Here is a 22,443-nt window from a genome sequence, read left to right on the forward strand (position 1 = left end):
TTTTTCAGCATGCCAGCATTCAACTGAGGCAAAATTATGCACCTGGTTACCTCCTCCACTGGTCTCACTATCACATGAGCTGACTTATAAAGGCCTTGACTCACTGGGATAGTGAACACCCAGTGGGCACTCAATATTCTGCTGCCAAGTGAATTAATCTCAAATCCATTCAGCAACAAACATCCCAATCAAGTATTAAGTCTGAAAAATTACATTAGAAATAGTAAAACAAGATGACAGAGGACCAAATGACAGCAATTGGCCAGATTTGCTCTTTCATACTGTTGGATTCCCTGAGCACTGAGAAAAAATATAATATTTAAGTTTATATATAGAGAGTATAGTATATATATTTTTAATTTATATATATAAATTATATATGTATATATAAATATACATACACATATATAAAGAATTATATGTACACATATAAAGAAACATAGGGTTGGCTAAAGATGATGATCATACCTTATCCCGAATTATTTTAGTCAGCATTCTTGTATCCACTCCATAAATTGCAGGGACCTATAAGAAAGAAAATTTGTAGTGACAGTGAAATTGGAGGAAATAAGATCCAGCATATTGTTTTCAAGTTACAAACTTAGCATCATCTATCTTCTTGAGCAGTAAATAATTTCCCTACTCCTTCTTTACTCTGACCCAGGGTGACTGTGTTGTCAGAACACGGTAAATTGCTGTTCCAGTTGGGAACAGGACTCTGAATACCCAGGACCTTCCACAGAATAAAAAATGAGAAATTCTGAACATCAATCTTCTGCTATAGTTTTGTTTCTTTTAACACAAGATGTTAAAGAGGCAATGTTATATATTTATATTATTACATGTATTTATATAGATAAATAATGGATTTGTGAACTGCAGAAGCAATCGTATGTAAATACATGCAAATCCATGTTTTGAGCCAAATGTTCCTACTACCTACTACACACTCAACACATTTTTCTGAAGGTGCTTGCTAAGTAATCAGGATGTAATAAGTTTGCCCATCCTATTAGGAAATCAGGCAATACCACCATTTGTTTTCTTTTCTTTGAGTAGTTTGGATAGAGACAGATATGGTAAAATAAAAGGGCAATGAGTTAGGAATCCGAAAAATAAGTTCTAATTTCTTTTCTTCCACCATTTATTTCAGTGATGTTTGAACAACGTGTTTTTCCTCACCTGTACGTACATAGAAGGAGGTGAACTGATTACTCTCTTAGATGCTCTTCTACTCTATTCAAAGTGCATTTTTTTAAAATTTTTAATGTATATTTATTTACTTTGAGAGAGGGGCAGAGAGAAAGGGAAAGAGAGAATCCCAAGCATGCCCTACGCTGTCAGCACATAGCCCCACAAAGGGCAAGATCTCACCAACTGTGAGATCTTGACCTGAGCCAAAATTAAGGGTCGGAGGCTTAACCAGCTGAGTCACCCAGGCGCCCCTATTCCAAGCACGTTTTAAAAACAAACTAACAAATCATGAATTAAGTTCTTGCTCAAACTGTTAGTTCTTACGCAGAGCAGCTGTCATATCAGTTCCCTAATGACACAAAGGAAACACTAGAGCGAGGGTCTCCTCAATGACCATTACAAAAATTAGTTGTCTGGGTGAGGGAAGTAAATTCAGATAATGGTTGAGAATAAAATAGTAGTAATTCAGGGGATGACATAAATGCCTTCTTCTCCCTTTCAAAATCTAGAAAGAATGAGACCCAGGAAGCCAAAATTAAGATTTCTTGATTTCTCAGAAAGGAGCAACATTTAACCCCAATACACAGATGCTCATTGGCGTGGCAGAGCTTTGTCGGAATCATATTCTGCCAGTTACGGGCCCCGCACCAATCCAACAAAAAGCAAATCCAGCAACACTGGAGATGAAGCCAAATACAGCAGGTCCCTTAACTTTAAGTACATCTGACATTCAAACCAGGAGAATCCTGTTACTTTATTACAAAATAATACTTAAACTAAGGAAAGTATAAGATAACATTTTTAACCCTTTTCACGTACTACTTCAAATAAGATTATATCTAATTATGCATCATAGAGTCACAACGTTTAAGCTAAAAGAAACAACAGCAATCTGTTCATGCTTTCATAAGAGTTAAAGATTCAGAAAGTGTGGTATGGTTACACGACCTGCACAAAATCACACAGCTAGTTGATGGTAAGGCTGGTACTAAAAGCCATTACAGAAATACATACCGTGGTCCTGGGTAAAAGGGGATGGGGAAATTAAGTGGCTCAAGAATATAGAAAATTCTAAAATTTTCTCTAGCCCCTTTCCTCAAAGAGAAGTGCTACCAAGCATGTGCCACCTAGTGGATTACACTAAAAATATGTGGCCCTCAGGGTTTAGAAGAGAATTGGTCTGAGAGAGAGAGAGAGAGAGAGAGAGAGAGAGAGAGACAGAGAGAGAGAGAGAGAGAGAGAATTAGTCCAGACAGTGCAGCCTGCGTATTTCTCACCTTTTCTTCTTGTAGCCACTGCCCAAGACTCTTGTTAGCCAGCCAGTGGTGGTAGTCATTGCTATAGTTCAGAACCAGCAAACCTGCAACCTAGAAACAGAGTTGTTTGAAAGGCGTGACCACGAAATATTACACAATTCTTGTGACTTGTCATAACAGTTTGCATTTTTTTTTAAAGGTTTATTATATCCATTGATACAAGGCTTAAAATCCTTGGGACTTGAAGGAAAAGGAACAGGATCAACATTTTTCTCTTAAAATACATCACTGTTGCCTTAATCACCATGTTGAGGAAAAGTCTTAGCCCAGTTGCTAACTCCTGTCCCCGACTTCTCAGCACCCTGGTACCTTTTCTCCATGGAATTTATCAATAATCTAGTTAATAATCATTTGTTTAATGTACATGAAGAATAAATAATTTTTGGCTACATTTAAAGGAGACTGAGAAATATGGGGAAAATTGTGAGAAATAGAATTAATCTAAATGATCAGTCCAAGTCATTCAAAAATAGAGTGGCAAAAAAAAAAAGAATGAAAACATAGAGTGATTAATTTGGAGTATACATTTTTTAATTGTTTATATGGTCCACATTCCTAATATTATCCAAATTTATTTTGATTAGGAAATCTTAATGTGTTTACTTTTAGAATGGCATACAAGTTATCTTTTATTCATCCTCTAAATAAGATAAGATTAAAAGGCAAATAGTTGATACAGAGTTGATTACCAAGGATCTTTTAAAGGGTAATTCATCACCATTTCTTGCAGCATAGTTGTCATTTAGACTCATAACAACATCTTTCCAAATTAAGCCAAGTTTCATCCAAGGCATTAAGAACAAATGCAAAGTGTCATGAAAAATGAAATTCAAAATAATGTTATGTTAAAAATTATTCTCATATACATAGGAATAAGGTTGAGAACATGAATTTAATGGTTTGTACTACAGTATTAGAGAGAAACTTTGCCCACCCTAGATTCTTAAAAATAAATCAACTATCCCCCCTTCAGTTGAAACTTCTTCTTTTTTTATGTTTATTTACTTATTTTACATATTTTTTTAATGTTTATTTATTTCTGAGACAGAGAGAGACAGAGCATGAGTGGGGGAGGGACAGAGAGAGAGGGAGACACAGAATCTGAAGCAGGCTCCAGGCTCGAAGATGTCAGCACAGAGCCCAACGCGGGGCTCAAACTCACAGACCATGAGATCACGACCTGAGCCGAAGTCGGACGCTTAACCGACTGAGCCACCCAGGCGCCCCTTATGTTTATTTATTTTTGAGAGAGACAGAGTGAGAGTGAGCAGGGGAGGAACAAAGAGAGAGGGAAACACGGAATCTGAAACAGGCTCGACTCCAAGCTGTCAGCACAGAGCCTGACGCGGGGCTTGAACTCACAAACTGTGAGATCATGACCTGAGCTGAAGTCAGATGCTCAACCTATTGAGCCACTCAGGCGCCCCAAGACTTCTTGTTTTTTTTAGAGTAGACTCCACATCCAACATGGGGCTCAAACTCATGACCCTGAGATCAAGAGTTGCATGCTCTAGCGACCGAGCCAGGCAGACACCCCAGATTGAGACTTTTTAAATAGTCGTCACTGGCACTACCTTAATTCCATCAGACTCCAAATATTTGCTGAGTCCCAGTTCATCCAGGGCAGTAGTGTCAGGGGCTCCACCATTCCCAATAATGGGATTGGCCATGGTGAGAATCTGTCCCTTGTAGGCAGGGTCAGTAAGGGCTTCTGGGTACCTGAGTAAACACGTCAAAAAATTACCAACAAAAAAATGCACGTAACTACAAAACTACAACATACATACATGCTCTTAACTATTGAACCCTTGAAAATGACAGAACATGAGATTAAAATCCTGTAAACCTGCTTCTAGATTTTAGAAAATCTAGAAGATGAAAATGTATCCCATGATATGACTGATATGAAAAGACAAACTGATTCTTTTTTTTTTTAATTTTCATTTAAGTATAGTTGACACACAGTGTTGCGTTAATTTTAGGCCTACAACATAGTAATTCAGCGTCTCTATGTGTTATGCTCTGCTCACAAGTGTAGCTACCATCTGTCATGACACAAGGCTATTACGGTATCACTGACCATATTCCCTATGTGGTACCCTTTATTCCTGTGACTTATTTATTCTATAACTGGAACTGTACTTTCCACTCTCCTTTACCCATTTTGCCCTTCCCCCACCCCTCTTTCTGGCAACCGTAGTTTGTTCTCTGTACTTGTGGGTCTGATTCTGCTTTTAAAACAAATGGACTCTTAAGTACTAAGGCATATTCTCATGTAATTTTCATTCCCTCAATTTCTTAAAATTTTTAATTCCTTACAATTTCCTTCACAGGGTCTTCATTGTTTTTTTAAATATTTTTTTTAAGTTTATTTATTTGAGAGAGAGAGAGAGAGAGATTGCATGCACACAAGCAGAGAAGGGGCAGAGAGAGAGAGAGAAACCCAAGCAGGTTCCACACTGTCAATGCAGAGCCCCACGTAGGGCTCGAACTCACGAATGGTGAGATCATGACTTGAGTCGAAACCAAGAGTCAGACGTTTAACCGACTGAGCCACCCAGACGCCCCATAGAGTCTTCATTTTTTAAATATTGTTCTATTTAAAGTTTGCAGATATCCTGAAGTTTCCACTTGTCTACCAGACCTGAGTCCAAACTAATATTCACTGTTAGGGCCAATATCACCAAAACATTAACTGTCAAAAATTTTTAAGTTTTTAAAAAAATATCATTTAGGAAACTGAAGAGAATCCTTATTACATCAATGGTGGCTGCATGGGTATATATGTTTATTAAAATTCACTGAACATTTAAAATGAATGAATTAATATCTATACCAGAATTAATAACATAAATGTAGTAGGTTTTTATTTTAAAGTCTGGAGAAAGGGAAAAATAAGGATACATGTATTCTATGAAAGAATTACTCAATGAAATTGATTTTTAACATAGCTTTAGAAAAAGGTATATCAACTTAGTTGATATAGAAAAAGGTATATCAACTTGGAGTTACTATCAACTTAGAAAAGAAAATCAACCCCACAAAAATTGACCTCAAGCACTTCTGACTTCTAAATCAAAAGACTCCAAACAACTAATTTAAAGTACTGATGTGGAATTAGGGAGGAATGCATTAGGTCTTTATTTTAAAATTAAAAACACATAAATTCTAGGGGCGCCTGAGTGGCTCAGTCGGTTAAGCGTCTGACTTCAGCTCAGGCCGTGATCTCACGGTTTGTGGGTTCGGGCCCCACGTCGGGCTCTGTGCCGACAGCTCAGAGCCTGGAGCCTGCTTTGGACTCTGTGTCTCCCTCTCTCTCTCTGCCCCTCCCCTGCTCTCTGTCTCTCTCTCAAAATAATAAATAAAAACACAATACTCTCATTTTTATTATATATATATACATATATATATGCATATATATCACTCTTATTCTTAGTAGTAAGGAACATTATTCCAGTAAATACCAGGTGTTATCTATAACTATTCCATGCACTGGAATCTATTGCAGGTGTGGCCCCCTTCTTGCATTTTCACTTTCTGTAGAATGAGTTAAACCAAATCTTTCTTGTAGATTATTAGTGAAAATGAATGTAAGTGCTAAGGGGGACAGAATCAACAACCTTGAAACCAATACAGTTCAACACAGGAAGTAGTCAACATAAATTCTTCAACCCCATCCAGACAAGCTCCTTCCAGAACTACTTTTGTCAATAGAACACTTAGTCTTTCAGCTCAGCAAACCCTTAGGTGACTAGGTGCTCTCATACTTATCCACACCTCCATCAGCTAATTTCTCAGATGCCTTTCACCTGTCAGGAACTGCCAATTTTTTAACCAAGGCTTACACACAATAAAAATGCATTTCTTGAAGATGAAAAACAAAATAACACCTTTAGTTACCAACCACCTTACTGAGTGAGCCACACAATGAATGAAAACAACAGTTCTCAATGGAAAATAGGGTCCGTGGACTAATCTACTAATGAACGCTTTTTCTTACATCAGAAACATCTTTAATTAATTTAATTTTACTTCCCTTTCTTCTTTCTTTCCATAAAAGAACTGGCCATTCCCTTTAAACATATGCTTACAATACTCTCTCCAGTAAATGAATAAATACAGCTTGTCCTAGAGAACTGCAGCATTAGAAGCAAATTAATCCATCAGGTCCTGTTTGACTTTTGTGATGTGACAAGATTTATTACCCATAATCTATCACAGAGAAGAAAACTCTAGTGCCCTCCATCATTCTGATCTATATTAAACAGTTGTCTGTTGGCAGGTATATTAACACAGCTAGTAATTAGTGCTGTCGAAAAGCTTAAATAATTGCCTGGTGAAGCAAAACTTTGCAAACAGCTTTCATACACTGTAATTTAATGTTCTCACCAGTGGAACTATTTTAAAACCCATCTAATATTCTTTATTTCAAACGGAGAGCCAAGAGTTTAGAGAAGAATATATGTTAATAGTATAATGGAAGTTTGGCCAGTGGATAATCTCAATATCCATTAACTCAATGTGTCCGTGTCTTTATAAGGTTAACTGAATTTTCCCAAAGAATGTATTAAATATTCTATGCTATAGAAGTTTAGTCCACCAAGTCTCTAATGGAAACCTCTTGAAACCCTCTGGTCATATTTTTCAAAGAACTCATATGGTTTTTTTTAATCCCAACTATAAATTACTATCTAATCCAGCCCCCTCATTTTTGTATGTGGAAACTATGATTCAGAAAGGTTAAGGGATTTTCTCAATATTGTATAACCAGTTGTCATTGAAGTTTAGACCAGAACTTCAGCCTCCTGGCTCCCAGAGGAACAAATATTTGTTGGCTAGATAAGAACAGCTACGTGATTTCTGTAGCAGCTCTTATCTTTGTTGCTGTATATCTATTAGCAGATCTTAAATACTAAGTTGGGTTTCAGTTGATAATTTTGAAAATGTCAGATCTATGAACCTGCTCTCCTTTTGATTGCTTCAAGAAAATAAATGTACCTGTTATTTCGCCTTTCTTATTACAGTGTGAATTTACATAGAATATCTAAGAACTGTCTCAGCTCCTTACAGTAGTTCATATTAGATGTGCAAATCTGACTCTTAACTTCACTGAAGGAATGGCACTAGAATGAGACACCCATCCTTTTCCTTGCTCCATACATTTCCTTGCAGAAGCCACTTAGTAATCTAACAGAACCTGTCTCCTCAGACCCTAGTTTTCTAGAATTACTTGTATTCCTTATTTCCAGGGTAATACCAGTGTCCATGTTCTCTTTCATTTACAGCAGCAGGGAGGAGTTTGTGTCTCTGCCTTCTTTCCGGGATGGCTAGACTAGACAACATACAGGCGCAGTGTGATGTCAGGACAATATGCAATCTTAGCACAATGTGATGATTTCAACCTACCACCATGAGTAAGATCATCTCGTTATTCCTCTGCATAAAGGAAGAATAAAACCTTGGCACACGAGCATTACTCACCCTGCTAGGCCAGTATTAAAAACCACTTCACCAGCAACAGAGGATGGATGGCCAAAGGAGTAGCCTTTCATCTTTGTTCCATCTTCCAGGACGATGTGTGCTGTCTGTGCCTAAAGGAACAGATTCACGAATCTTAGCAGAATACAAAACACGAGGCACATCTAGTTGAAAAATATCCAAAGATACAATACGCAAATGTATTAAATAAATGTACAGTACATTTGATGAAACCGTACTGCCTATATTTGGAGTTGCGCTCCTGTTCCTTGTCACTTTTCTTCAAACCTGTGGCTCTTGTCACTGGAAGGTGTTTTATTTTGTTTTGCTTGAAAGAGGAACTGCAGCATGTTGATACATTGTATATTCCGAATCTACTTGTAGAGTTACTGACAATCCAAAAATATTTCAGTTGAGCTGAAATGCTATGTGTCTATCTTTTGCCCCCTTAATATTTCATAGCTATGCTCAAGTATAGCTTTAAGGGAAGTTCATGAGTTTGCAAAAACATTGCGTATTGTACCAGACAGCTCATCATCACTCTGAGGTTTAGAGCTAGAAGGAATCTTCAAGATTATCCATCAAATTGTGTTCCAGAGAACCCTTGTATTTGATTTCATGCTCCCAAGGCCTGCCCCTCCACACTAGCTTTATGGTCATAAAGAAGCTGAAACCTTATCACTCTATTAATACCGACACAGAAGCAAGCACTATGAAACATCTAAAAATAGATCACATTATATTTTTTAGTAGAGTTAATGATATCCATGTCTGGTTCTCTTTTTAGAGTCCAAGGAATTCTGAATTTGATAACTTCACCATGCTAATCTTTGAATTAGCTTCTGTAAATTCTTGGCTAAGAAGACAGACAATGAGGAAACTTATCTAAGAAGCAGACATTGGCCACTCTTCAAAAATACCCTAAATTCTATTGTTGAAACAATTTAGGTCAAATCTCAATTTCCATAAAATTCAGGGAAGAGAGAAATGTGTTAAACTGTACTTTGCAATTCAAAATATAGACTCTGTAAGAAACTACAGGACAAAATAAGTGAAACATGGTTTTAAAAAATAAGATGAGGAAAAACATCTCTGCAAGAATTGAGGAAATTTGATTAATTTTTAGCATAAATTTTTAAGATTGAAGATGGCATTATGCTTATATTTAAGAGTGTTTTTCTTAAGATATACACTGAAATACTTAAGGATAAAATAATTTCCTTCAAAATATTCAGGGGTTAGGGCAAATGGGTAGAGATATGAAACAAATTCAGCCATGAGTTGAAATTGATGAAGTAAGGGAGATCAGTGTGCAGGTCCTTCTGCAAAGATTAAGTGCGGCCATTAAAGAGAAACATGAATTCTCTACTTGATTTCTCTTACATTTTTAGGACTGGACTCATAGTGTCTAACCCTTTTGCACCCTGCCATCCACACCCACCCACCCCCACACACACACCAACCTGGTATATAGCTGAAACTCAGTAAGTGATTTCCAGACCTCTGTTACTACATTCCTCTAACTTTGCAACAGGCACTCAGTTATTCAAGTGCTAAAATGGAAAACCCTGATTATTTTTCTATAGAAGTCTTCTCTGTAGAAATACAATGTGTCTTTTAGGTACAAAGTCCACAAATCTCTGGCCATTGGAATGATGCTCTTTGTATAAAGTAGTGTTTGATCATCTTTAAACCAATATACCCTGTGCCTAAATATTATTTATGTGTGGGTATGCATACACACAAAATATTTGCAAGCAAAATATTTTAGTATTTCCTATTACAATTGATATGTTTGGGGCACCTTGGTGGCTCAGTGAGTTAAGCAGCTAACTCTTAATTTCAGCTCGGGTCATGATCTCACAGACCCTGGGATCAGGTCCCGCATGGGGCTCTGTGCTGACAGTATGGAGCCTGCTTGGGATTCTCTCTCTCTCTTTCTTTCTCTCTCTCTCTCTCTCTCTCTCTCTCTTCCCCCTCCCTCCCTCCCTCTCTTTCAAAATAAATAAATAAATATATTAACTTTAACAATATTTTTAAAAAAAGAATTTTCTTTAAAAAAAAGATTATTTCTCTCTTCTCCTCTACCCCTCCCCTGCTCTCCCTCTCTTTTCCTCTCTCAATAAAATAAAATAAAATAGACATATTTAAGGTATTTCTCTCAACCAGAAAGTTCTTGTTTTTAATTGGAGGTACTATGCATGGATTTAAAACACATATTTCTGAGAAATGTGGACAAAATGCTGTCTGCATATCTTATATGTGTTTCTGACTATGAGTGTGTGTATGTGTGTGTGTGTGTGTGTGTGTGTGTGTGTCCATAGGCAAAGTTAGCCAAAAGAATTTTGTCCTTTACTTGGCGTAAAAATTACCTTTGAGATAAGTTTTTGTTTTATGTATAGTCTTGGAACCAGTGTTCGAGATCTCAAGCTTGACACTTTACCTTTGAATAGTTATTGTTTATCTTCTCAGCAACTAAACTAAAAAAGCTTTTGGAATTACTGAGCACAAAGGAAACCACAATGAGTAATTAACGTAATATGAGTGATGACAGGACTTCCATACAAGTTCTGGATTCTGCTTCTATACACAGGAAGTCAGCTTTGCATGTCACTTTTTCTAACAGCATGATTCTCTTCTCTCGCATTTCATTTCAATTTGTCAACTATTGTTTGTTTACAACTCAAGACCCAGGTGGAGGATTTTAGGAAGTAAGAGTGCTAAAATTATTACAAGCTAATCAAATGTCTATGGTGATAGTTCTCAGTAGGGGTATTTTTAATGGGAAAATTTCCCACATATCTCTGACATATTTCACTAGGCGAAACTCTTTGGTCCAAGTAATGAAAATTCACTGTCAAAAAAAAAAGTCTTCTACTAAAAATATTTTCTGTTCTTCAGGAAGTCACGTGTAACCTACATGCTTTCACAAAATGGAAGGAGGGAAGCAAACATTTTCCTAAACGATATATAACTTTGATAGAACTTATAATAAACTTAGTTGGCAAAATGAGAGCCAACTACAAATTTCCACTGTTTTCTATACACCAGTTTCTCTATCCTACTCTAAGCCCCACCTGCCTAAAATATCATCTCTGTTTTCATTTTTCTTTCTTTTCTCTTCTCATCTAAGAGTTTTAAATTTTCTGATCTCTAGGTTAGGCACCATCTAATTATTTTAAAGAAAGGTAAAAATTAACATAAGCAAATCCAACTCCTGCTAGCCTGTTCCTACAAATCTATTTGGTATTTTTCTTTCTCTCTCCATGGGACTGGTTTCCTACTTTGCTTTCAGTCTTTTAAAGATATATTTGAGGAGACATTTACTGTTGCCCGAAATAGTCCCTGAGATTCTGTTCAATATGTCTTTTTGATCCTTTAATTATATTTTTTGTTCTTTTTGGCAGCTTTTATAGATCTTCCAATCCTCTTTGTCACTACACATTACATTGTTACAAGGCTTCTGTTTATTGCCTATAGTACCCTTTATATTCCACTTAACTACATGGGCCTCTGATGAGTTTAAAATGATGAGTGCCAATTGACTTATCTATGAATTGATAGAGGAACTCTGAACAAAGAGCTATTATTTGGAATCCCCTCTTCTAGCTAATAGTTCCCCAAATGCTATTTCATTCCAATGAGTCCAAAAGAAATCACCTTGTTACCATTATAAGATATTTTAGTAGCCTCAGTCCTAGTAGAAAGATGTCCGTAGCCTAGAAATTATATGGTAACATTAAGTGATAATTTAAGTGCTTACTGCCAGAGCACTTTAATACTTTGAATGCTAAAAGTACAAAGGAAACCTTATTGAAGAGAAGCCTATACACTCATAGAATGTCAGTAATAGTAACCAAGTATAAATAAATATGAATTCTACTAAGCAAATGACCTCTATCACAACATGGTCTCTGTGTGTTTAATAAAAATGTATATGCCAATAATACCATTTAGACATTCCGTTCAAAACGTCATCGAGCTCCTACCATGTGCCAAGTCCTATCCTAGTCTCTGGAAATACATGGACAAATGTCCCCAGGCATCCCCTCTAACAAAAGGAATAGATATGTGCATGAATGCACTTCTTTCTACAAAGAAGAAACCTCAAAAAGAATAGCATTGAAGCACCTAGAGATACAAAGATACATAAAATATCCTTTCCTTCAGAAAATGTCTCTTTAATACAAGAATTCACCCTTCCTTTTCCATCTATGCTTTAAGTAATAAAAATTAAAATTTTACAGAGGTGCCTGGGTGGTTCAGACAGTTAAGCATACGACTATTTTTTTATTTTGAATGTTTATTTATTTTTGAGAGAGAGACAGAGAAACAGAGCACAAGCAGGTGAGGGGCAGAGAGAGAGAGAGGGAGACACAGAATCCAAAGCAGGCTCTAGGCTCTGAGCTGTCAGCACAGAGCCTGATGCAGGGCTCCAACTCACGAACCTGAGCCAAAGTCAGACCTTAACCGACTGAGCCACCCACGTGCCCCAAGCATCTGAGTTGATTTTGGCTCAGGTCATGATCTCAGTTCATTTCGGCTCAGTTCATGAGATCCAGCCCTACTTTGGGTCCTGCACTGATGGCATGGAGCCTGCTTGAGATTCTTTCTTCCCTTTCTCTCTCTACCCTTCCTCCACTCTCTCTCTGTCTCTTGCTCACTTTCTCTCTCAAAATAAATAAATAAGCATTAAAAAAGTTAAAATTTTATGAAAGAAATTCATGTCAAAGTTTGAATTTAAAGTCCAAAATTTAAGGACTCCTTCAAGTCTGTTCAAATGTCATCCATGCTCTTGGCGAGACCTACCTTTACCGTTCTATTTAAAATTACAGTATAGCCCCAGTGCTCTGTTTAGTCTTTCCTTCCTTTATAGCAGTCATTACCTCCTAACATATTATCCAGCATCTTATTTATTATCTACTTCATCCCACTAGAAAACAAACTTCATGTGGGCAGAGTATTAGGTCAGCTTCGTTCACTGGAAAGAAGTAGCCAACATCATTTAGTAGTTGATCTAAAGCCAACATCAGTGCCTGGCACAGAGTAGACAACTGTTTAATTTTTGTTGTATGAATAAAGACTCACTGAGTATAAATCTGAAGAAAATAACATAATAAAATATTGGAAATCATTACCATTATCATCATTATTATTCAGTTTTTAGTTTGTTCAAGGTATGAATTTAAAAATAAGCAAGCACTTGTTTTGAGTAGCCTTTTCAATATGCTTAACTAAGAATGCTTTTCTATAACACCTATAGTCTCATAATGTGGAGATATTCTATATGCTAACTAAATAGAATTTAAATAAAAACTTGAAACAAAAAAAAAATAATGTGGAGATATGGTGTTGGGAAAGAGATGTGAGTGGCGTTGAGGGAAAAGAGGGTGAGGAAGGGAAAAGTCAGTGGCTAGTTATACCAGGATATGCATGCTGAGTATGTGGTATATAAGTGTACAAACCCATGTTGTGCTAAGACAAATATCATGATAATTCAAAACAAAAGATCATTTGTATCAATTTACTAGGCATTTCACATGAAAGAGGCTGAAAGCGCTTGAACTACTTAACAAACTGTTTCATTCCCTATTTCACTTTGTAAATATAGACACAGAATGAGAAAACTCTCCTTACCTAGTATATTCTACAATATTGGTGGTATGGGAAGAAAATACTGTTTTATTCTATTTAACTTTAGGATAATTTATACAAGTGAATCTTGAAGAAAAATTATTTTATGTTTCTCATATTATTCTCAGATATTAAAATATGAATTTGCTGAAGCAAATTCAAGCAAAAGGTCTAAGGTGAACTCAAAGGGATCAAAAGTTATTTTGAACACTGAAAACTATTTACTCCTTGATCACCAAAATTAGTTGAATAAACATGTATTATTATCCACCTTGCTCAATTAGAAATTGAAGTCTAACTTGCTCTTGCCTCTTTGTTAATCGTTGTAGAGCAATACAAGCAAGCAATAAATTCTAAAGCGAGTTGAATCTGACCCTGTTTGGTGGAATTGTGAAGGATTTTAGTTTGGTTTGCTCTCACTAGACATGGGAAACAACTATTATCCTTCCAAATGTGAATACTTATATGAGCATTAATTGCAGATGGCTACTTTGGATTTTTCCATGTTTTTCTTTTTTCTTGTTGTTGTTGTTGACCTGGGGTGAACAAGTCTCAATTCTTTTCGCATGACTTTACAGTTCTTCATTTTCCTTTTTCCCCTCTCGGTCTTTAGCTAATATTCCAATAACTTTTCTTAGTAAAACCTTCATGAAAATTAAATTCCATGTGTGAAAGGATCCACTTAGTGGCTTAATTTTAACTGAGTACTCATTTTCATTATACTGTAATTCTTCATCACTAATTAAATGCATATGAAATTACAATAATATTCTTCAAATCTCAAGATCATAGCCAGAAAAAAAACTTAACTTTTAGTTTACTATCTAATTTTAGATTTAAGTACCTCAAAGTCAAATGACTAGTTAAATGTTGTTGTTACAAACTTTTACTTATGTTGACTCAACCAAATTCACAATAAATTTCTGAAATATAACAAAGAAGTTTTGGGTTTTATCTGTACCAGTCTTCAGCTTAACAGTTAAGAGATATTTAAACTGCTTTGGTTAATCGAATGTAAATCAATCCTTTTTCTCCACTCCATGTCATTTATCAACCCAACTAAAGGTATAGTCCTTTAGCCTACTAAAGGTAACAAGGAGAGAAACCTTAGAACAAGGGACAGCAGAATAAGAAGCATCTATCTGGGACTCTCATTTCAATAAGGTCAGTCACATTGGGTTTGGCAAATGCTTAGATCACAGATTTTGAAAGACAAAATAACTATCCATTATAAATATATGAATACATATAGGCATTTCAGGATAAGAGTAGAGTATAATTTTCCATTCAACCAGGAGAGGAATTATTTTAAGTATAGAGAGGACAGACTTTAGGGAAAAAAAATTCATAGACTATGGTCAATCACTTCCTCTACCCTGGCCCCATCCATTCCAGTCCATGCACAGCCATTAGGGACTGTTTAAAATTGTGCTCAGTGTAAGGGAAGGAGAGGTAATATAAATATAAATGAGGTTGGGTTGGAGAGAGAAATTTTGACCATCTCTCCCACCTTTCACCATTTGGCTTTCTCTTTCCCTCCCTATACCCTTCCTGGTAAAATATGGATTTCACTGTTTTTATTTATTTGTTTTGTTTCATTTTGTTTTGTTTTTGCTTTTTGTTCACTTAATTTGGGTTTGGGGTTTTGTAAATGTGAATAATTGTTGTGTGTTAAAGGTCGGTTCCACAGATGCCTTTGGAGACTCTGTCAGAAAACCAAGCCTTGAAGAGCCATCGTGATTCAGGTATGCCCAATTTCTCACCCTTATCCGTGCACTCTTTTTCCTATTTACCCAAATTCCACCACTTGTTAGAAACCCAAGCTTGATCATCTTTGTGCATTAACCAAACAAGCAATGGAAAACCTGTCCCTTCCCAAATTAAGGCTAAACAAAAATTGGCACTTATAATTTACTGTCCCATATCCAAGTATATGACTAATTTCCCCAATAAGATTATAGGCAATACCAGACAACATCAAGGATAGAGAGCCTGCCTTATCTGTCCAACATAGCATCACCAGCATATAATACAATGCCTGGCACATAGTGCATGATTGGAGAAACCATTTTATACCTCTCTGAATTCGTACCATGGCCCATGAAGTTAACTTTCAGAGACTTTGGAAAGGTCATTTAACCCTGAGTCTACAAGGGAGAATTAGAAGGAATGATTGATGATTTTGCGAAATGGAATTGAGCAAGACTTGCTCAGCCCTTCTTAAGTTTCTTTTCAAAAAAGCCTGTTCTCAGTTGTACATCAAGGTGGGAGAGCTGCAGTTGTAAGTGAATATGTTTGACTCAGGGACTAGGAGGTCTGAGAAGTCTGGTTACAGATCTAGGCCCTGTTTTCTAAACAGCTTTAACAGTAATAAAGCTGATATTCAGATTGCTACCTGTTTGAATACTGTGTCTTATTTCTGTATTGATTCTAAATATAGAGGTTGAGAAAAGATATCATTATCACCCCTAAAACCTTACCAGTAGTAAATACCTAGCAAATACTGATCAGTTGAATGAATGAATGAATTAATGAATGAATGAAAAGCTATCACCTGGCAAAGATGCTACCTAGTTGTATTTTTGTTTCTCTGTAACATAATTGGCTTGCAAATCGCACTCCTGCTTTGCTCCAGTCATATTTTAACTATTCCTCTTAGGCACTGCTCACAAAGGTAAGAAGCAATGGGCAATGTACAGCTGTCTTTAATTCCATGTGATTTATTTCCTGGGAGACTAGTTAAGGGAATAAAGAACACCTGCCTTCATAGTATTTTCTCTTCCATATTCTACCAACTAGAGATGTAAATGGGTATAGCAATTCCTCTTTATAAAGCCATTAAATCATAATTAAGCTTTATTCACACTTCAGTAAAATTACTTTAGTCAGATAATCTACTAACTCTTTAGCAGAGTACCACTAAATGATTAAATAATGAATTCAGTAAAACAGAAAAAAATGTAAGCATACACTCCCTTCTACACCCATCTTCCTATTGTTTCCTTTAATACTGAAAATTATAAACTTTAATACTGAAAATAATAAACATCTATTTTTTTCATTTTATACTTGATATATTTTTGCTTTAATTCACATTGTGAATTGTTATTTCATGTGTCTTATTTTTGTTGATTTTGTTGATTTGTTGAAATGTAGATTTCTAATTCAAAATTTTTCTGGTAATGGTTGGTTTTACATGTCTTTCAGATCCAAAGATATTAAGTCTAATAGTAAGATGTTGGCGTTTCAGTGTCTCTCTCTTTGGCATCTTTTTCTAACATCCCTTGGGAGTAACAACTTTCAAATCACATCTGGTCTTACAGGCTAGATAATAAACTTACTTAAATAATTACTACTTCAATGAAAAATAATTCTGCCATTAATTAGAATGCAGAATGATGCAGCCACTATGGAAAATAGTATGGAAATTTTTCCAAAAAGTTCAAACTGGGCTACTATAAAATCCAGCAATCCTACTTCGGAATATTTACCCAAAGAATTGAAATCAGGATCTCAAAGAGATATTATTAGCACCTCATGTTCATTGCAGCACTATCCACAGTAGCCAAGATATGGAAGAAAACTAAGTATACATCAACAGATGAGTAGATAAAGAAAATGCAGCATATACATACAATGAAATATTACTCATCTTTAAAAAAAGGAAGGAAATCCTGTCATAGATGGCAACATGGATAGACCTGGAGGAGAGTATGTTAAGTGAAATAAACCAGTCACAGAAAGACAAATACTGTATGATTCCACCTATACGAGATATTTGAAATAATCAAACCCAAAGAATCAGAAAGTCCCTTTTCAGCGGCTGGGGGAAGGGGGAAATGGGAGTTACTATTCAATAGACAAATGTTGAACAAAGTCCTAAATGTTTAAGATGAATAAGTTCTAATGATCTGCTGTACATTATCCCTAAAACTGTATTGTACAGTTAAAAATTTGTTAAGAGGCGTTTGGGTGGCTCAGTCAGTTAAGTGTCCAACTCTTGATTTTGGCTCAGGTCATGTTCTCAGGGTTGTGAGATCTAGCCCCACGTCGGGTTCTGCCCTGACATGAGGAGCCTCCTTAGGATTCTCTGTCTCTCCCTCTTTGTCTGCCCCTTCCCTGTTAGCACTCTCTCTCTCTCAAAATAAATAAATAAACATAAAAAAAAAAATCTGTTAAGAGGATGGATCTCATATTTGGCACTCTAACTACAAAAAAAATAATAAAATAAAATAAAATACTTCTACCACATCACATAGTATCTGATAATTCAAAATGACTATTAATAGCTCAGAGGTAGCCATCTATTTGCCTCTATAATTAATTCCACATTACATCATATTTTGTCACCACCCAAGAGAAAATCCTTGTCATCATTTTCTATTACCTCCCAATTGTTCCCCCTGCTTCCAAACTCTGCCTGCTTCTACCTGTCTCATGCAGTGGCCTTAAGGCTATCTTTCGTAAACATCTATTACATAGCACTAATCTTCAAACTCCGCAATAAACATTCAGAGTCCCCTCACCTGGCCCGTTCTCTATATGTAATCCCTTAGACTCCCCAACTCTCTAGACCTTTATGCACAAATGTCTTCCTCCCTGTCTGCTTACACCCTGCTTATCCTCCCTAGTCTTGCTCATGATATGCCCTCAAAGATCCAAGTCAGAATTAACCACTGATTTGCCTGTGCTCTCACTGCATGCATGTGTACTGTTTGGATGTTACCTTTTGCTTTAATTGCTTAAGTTACTCTTCCACCCTGCCAGATCATGACTTCTTGGATGGAAAAACCCGATGCCTAATTCAATTTTGTATCCTCACAGAAATAGCTCACCATTGTTCACACAATAAGGTAGTCTCTACATACTTGGGGAATGCACAGAAATATGGGCCATTGTGTGATGTTAGGATGTTGTTCTTATGCTGGTATCATGAGTTTTCAAAACAATTCTTTGAGGCCCACTGGCTACTGTGTCTTGTCTGCTTTTTTTTTTTTTTTCTTTTTTTACTTGGAATAAAGACAGATGTCCCCATAGGGATAGTTCGTGCTAAAGGTGGAAGATGAAAATAAAGAATGAGTTGGGACTCAAGAGCAACACTTGCCTCATAAGCATCCTTAGGTTTCAATACCAACTAGGTGTGTCATACAGCTAATGTCTTCAGAAGATTCTAGAAGATGCTTTCTAATCTTCATTCTTTGGGCTTCCTAATGGGTTGCTTCTATTATTAATATCAATCTTACGTTGAAATAAATCTACTCCTCCACTACTGGGGACAAGGACTAAAGTACATGCAGCATACACAGTCCAATTATTCTTTTTCCCTTTACTTGTCACTTAAAATTCTTGTCAAATTTTACTATATGTCATTAGCAAATTCATTAATTCACTAATGCAGTTTCAAAATATTGCATTCCTATACCAAATCCCCAAATACTTTACAACTAATAATCAGTCTGTTTTTATCCACCTCTGAAAAATACTAAGGCTGCCATATTTTTATTGATATTGTTGCAGACGTTACATTTAGTGCTAGTACATACTTGGCGCTCAATAACAATGTTAACTAATTTTGAGAATAATAACTAAAGATGACACATATACTTCAATTTTTCTCTACTTTGAGTCCATGTGTTAAAGTACCTCCCATTTTGTTTTCTTTCTATTATAATTCTGGAATAATCCTTATATTTGAAAAAATAAAGCATTAACATGCCTCAAGCATGCCATATAGAAGTAGGTCAACCTGTCATGATCCTGTTTCTATCTTTTGCCCTTGCTTTAATGAAACCCTGTTAAGGCATAAACTGATGGCATATATAGTTATTTATGCTTATTAAAGTCTATATGCAATTGCACCAAAAAATTGCATATATAGACTTGAATGATAAATGTCTACTGTTCTGAGAAAGACATCTTATTTCAAATAGAATTATGAAGCTATGTTGGAAAAATAGGATTTGGGAGCACATTGACATCACTGAGAACTCCACCTTGACCCCCTCCCGAAGGCCTCATTAATAGTAGTTAACATGATGTGTTTGGCACTGTTTCTAAAGTTATCAATGTATTTTCTCATCTAATCCTCACAAAAAAAAAACAAAAAAAACAATGAGGTAGGTAATGTTAAGATCTCCATTTTATAGAAGAGCTAACTGAGGCTTGGAGGGGTCAAGATCATTCCACTAGTAAATGAAAAAGCAGCGGTTTCTGAACGTAATCAGTGTGTTTTATAACCCACAACCTTCTACCATTTTATCATATCCCTCTGTTTAAAGCCAAGTAGAAAATTTCAGCTTAAACTGAGTTATGTATTAGCCCTTTTTCTTTTTCTAAGCTTACTTCTATTTCTTCTTTCCAATTTTTTTAAATGGGGAAAAGACACAATTCAATTATGAACTCACTTGAATTTATTTTTGAGAGCTTTGTTTCAAAACTGCCTTGGATGAACCGCAACGCACCCAAGTCAACTAAGAATTAAGTCTGAAAATCTGTAAATCTGTAAACTGTCAAAGTGAAATGTCAAGACATCAGCTATATCCTGTAATCGCAGGAGAATACTTTGAGAACGTTTTACACTGAATTCCAGGCCCTTGAGTCCTCAAGTTCTCAAGACTGTTAGGACTATACATGCTGTAAACATGGAGATGCATCCCTTAGTCCCCCTTCACGAAGGACATGCTGCCCTCCTGCAAGGAGTGAGGTCAGTGGACAATCATCAGCTGTGAGATCCTTCAGGGTCTCCCTGAACTGCAGAGAGCTTCCTTGCAACATGCCCTGCATGGAGAGCCCCGTGGCCACACTGGTCACTGAGCCAGGCGGGGATTTGAAGGCCAAGGCCCAACACAGGAAACTCTGATGGGCAAGCGCTTTCTGTCAGGTTGACCTAGGCTTTGTCAAACCTGTATCACAGTTTACTTCTCTGCTCAACTCTTTCTCCTAATAAATATCTGGCTCCCTAAATACCATTTCAGTGTCTTCTTCTGGAGAACCTAACTCATTACAGACACTTAAGCCAAATGAGTCTAGATAAGAATTCAAAGGCTTTGGGGAGTCTCAAGAAATATTTACTTTTTCTGGGTTCTAACCCAGAAACTACTAGATAAATATGAAACATTGCAAGACACCTGAATGGTTTCCTTTCTGCATGTATCCCTAAAATGTAAGAATTAGCCTAGATTTCAAGTGAATTTGACACTTGAAAGACACTTAAAGTTCAGTCAAGTTTCTTAGGCCAAGGCTAATGGTACCCCTAAGTTGCTCAATGTCCAGGGCTGGACATTCACTTTTGGGGTGCCACTAAGTGCAAGTTCAACATGCAGCTGCCTAAAATAAAATTCATACACACATACATATACACATACACTTCCCTCAACCTTCTAAAGATCTCTTGATTAACCTTGAACCAATTGTGTCTGCAATTAATAACATTATCTCCACCTCTTCAAAGTTATATTTTTCTCCTATCCATGTAATTATGTTTACAAAACACACAAATAAGCCCCACCTCACCAAAGGGTTTGTAGCCAATGTGGATAGCAAGAAATATGCATTACAACTAGTTCATACTCATAGTTTGATTTCTTTTAGTGTGGAGCATACAAATATTGTGGTCTGGTGCCAGATAGATTATAAAATAAGTGGTCAAAATTATGTATCTTTGTGACTTTATATGATTTTGAAGGATAAAGACTGAAATTAGTAGTCCCCAAGTCCAATTAATACTAAATATTACTTTTGTCTGCAAATGTATAGGAGGAACATCCGTAAGAGTGTAGACTTTCCCACACATAATATCTCAATATGCTAAAATGGAATTTTCCTGTGTATATGTAATTACCCCATTTTTAATCTTTTATTTTACAATTGTATTTTTCTCTAAATTACATAAATCTCTCTTGTTTTAAGTTGATTTATTGATTTTGAGAGAAAGAGAGAAAGCCAGTGAGAGTAGGGGAGGGGCAGAGAAAGAGGGAGAGAGAGAATCCCAAGCAGGCTCCACACTCTCAGCACAAAGTCCTACACAGGGCTCAATTCCATGAAACAGTGAGATCATGACCTAAGCCGAAATCAAAAGCTGGACGCTTAACCGACTGAGCCACACAGGTGCCCCTGAATTACATAAATTTCTACATGATACTTACTCTTATATTACTTTTTAAATGGAACTTTTAATAAACTGCACAAACTCTGGGTGTCATGCTTTCTAATATTTATAAAACCTGAGGATTCTTTCACAAATTGTAGGTAATTTCTGATGAAAATACATTTTCGTGAGGGAGCTTGCATAGAAGTAGAAATTGCAACAAATTCTCTGTTTGTTGGTTTTTCTTCCAAGGAGGCTGATATTGTTGCTTTATCATATCATAAGATGTTTGGTTTTTGTTTTTTTAATGATCTCAAAACTGTGATTCTGTAAGCACATGTGACAGTTCCTCTGAACATTTCATCTCTTTAGGGCTTTTGATTTTTTCCTTAAAATCAAAATTCATTGTAAATCTACATTTAGGAGTCTATTTTGATTTCCTGGTAAGATGACCAAAATTTTATACCCTAATACTCTTCGTTTGAAATGTGGTTTAAAAGGGTTGATGATTCAAAGCATTTTCCAAGATAAGAACAATGCAACGACTGTTAATTCGAGTCACACAGCTAAATTCTCCTTCAAAAAGGTTTGAAAATGTGTCCCTGGTGCTATGCTCAACTGATTTAGAGGGCTGAGGCATAGGAAGTAACAGTCAAAATTCAGGCATAATTTATAATTTAACCTATAAAAGTTTTAAAAGAGTCCAGTGTTCGTTGCTGTTGTAGGCTTTTCCTT

At 36.2% G+C, this 22,443-nt stretch overlaps 1 protein-coding gene across 1 annotated transcript in view; it reads right to left on the reverse strand.

Moving 5' to 3' along the window:
• Positions 1–22,443, reverse strand: part of CPS1 (carbamoyl-phosphate synthase 1) — a 127,682-nt gene that overhangs the window by 97,415 nt on the left and 7,824 nt on the right. Inside the window, exons 2-5 of the mRNA XM_019446110.2 lie at positions 7,992–8,101; positions 4,085–4,229; positions 2,472–2,561; positions 469–525 (exon numbers count right to left, since the gene is read on the reverse strand). Of these exons, the coding sequence (XP_019301655.1) occupies positions 469–525; positions 2,472–2,561; positions 4,085–4,229; positions 7,992–8,101 (402 nt within the window). The remainder of the gene's footprint in view (positions 1–468; positions 526–2,471; positions 2,562–4,084; positions 4,230–7,991; positions 8,102–22,443) is intronic.

This window comes from Panthera pardus, unplaced genomic scaffold (assembly GCF_024362965.1).
Source record: "Panthera pardus isolate Hobbes unplaced genomic scaffold, ASM2436296v1 HiC_scaffold_10, whole genome shotgun sequence".
In the NCBI taxonomy this organism is placed as follows: domain Eukaryota; kingdom Metazoa; phylum Chordata; class Mammalia; order Carnivora; family Felidae; genus Panthera; species Panthera pardus.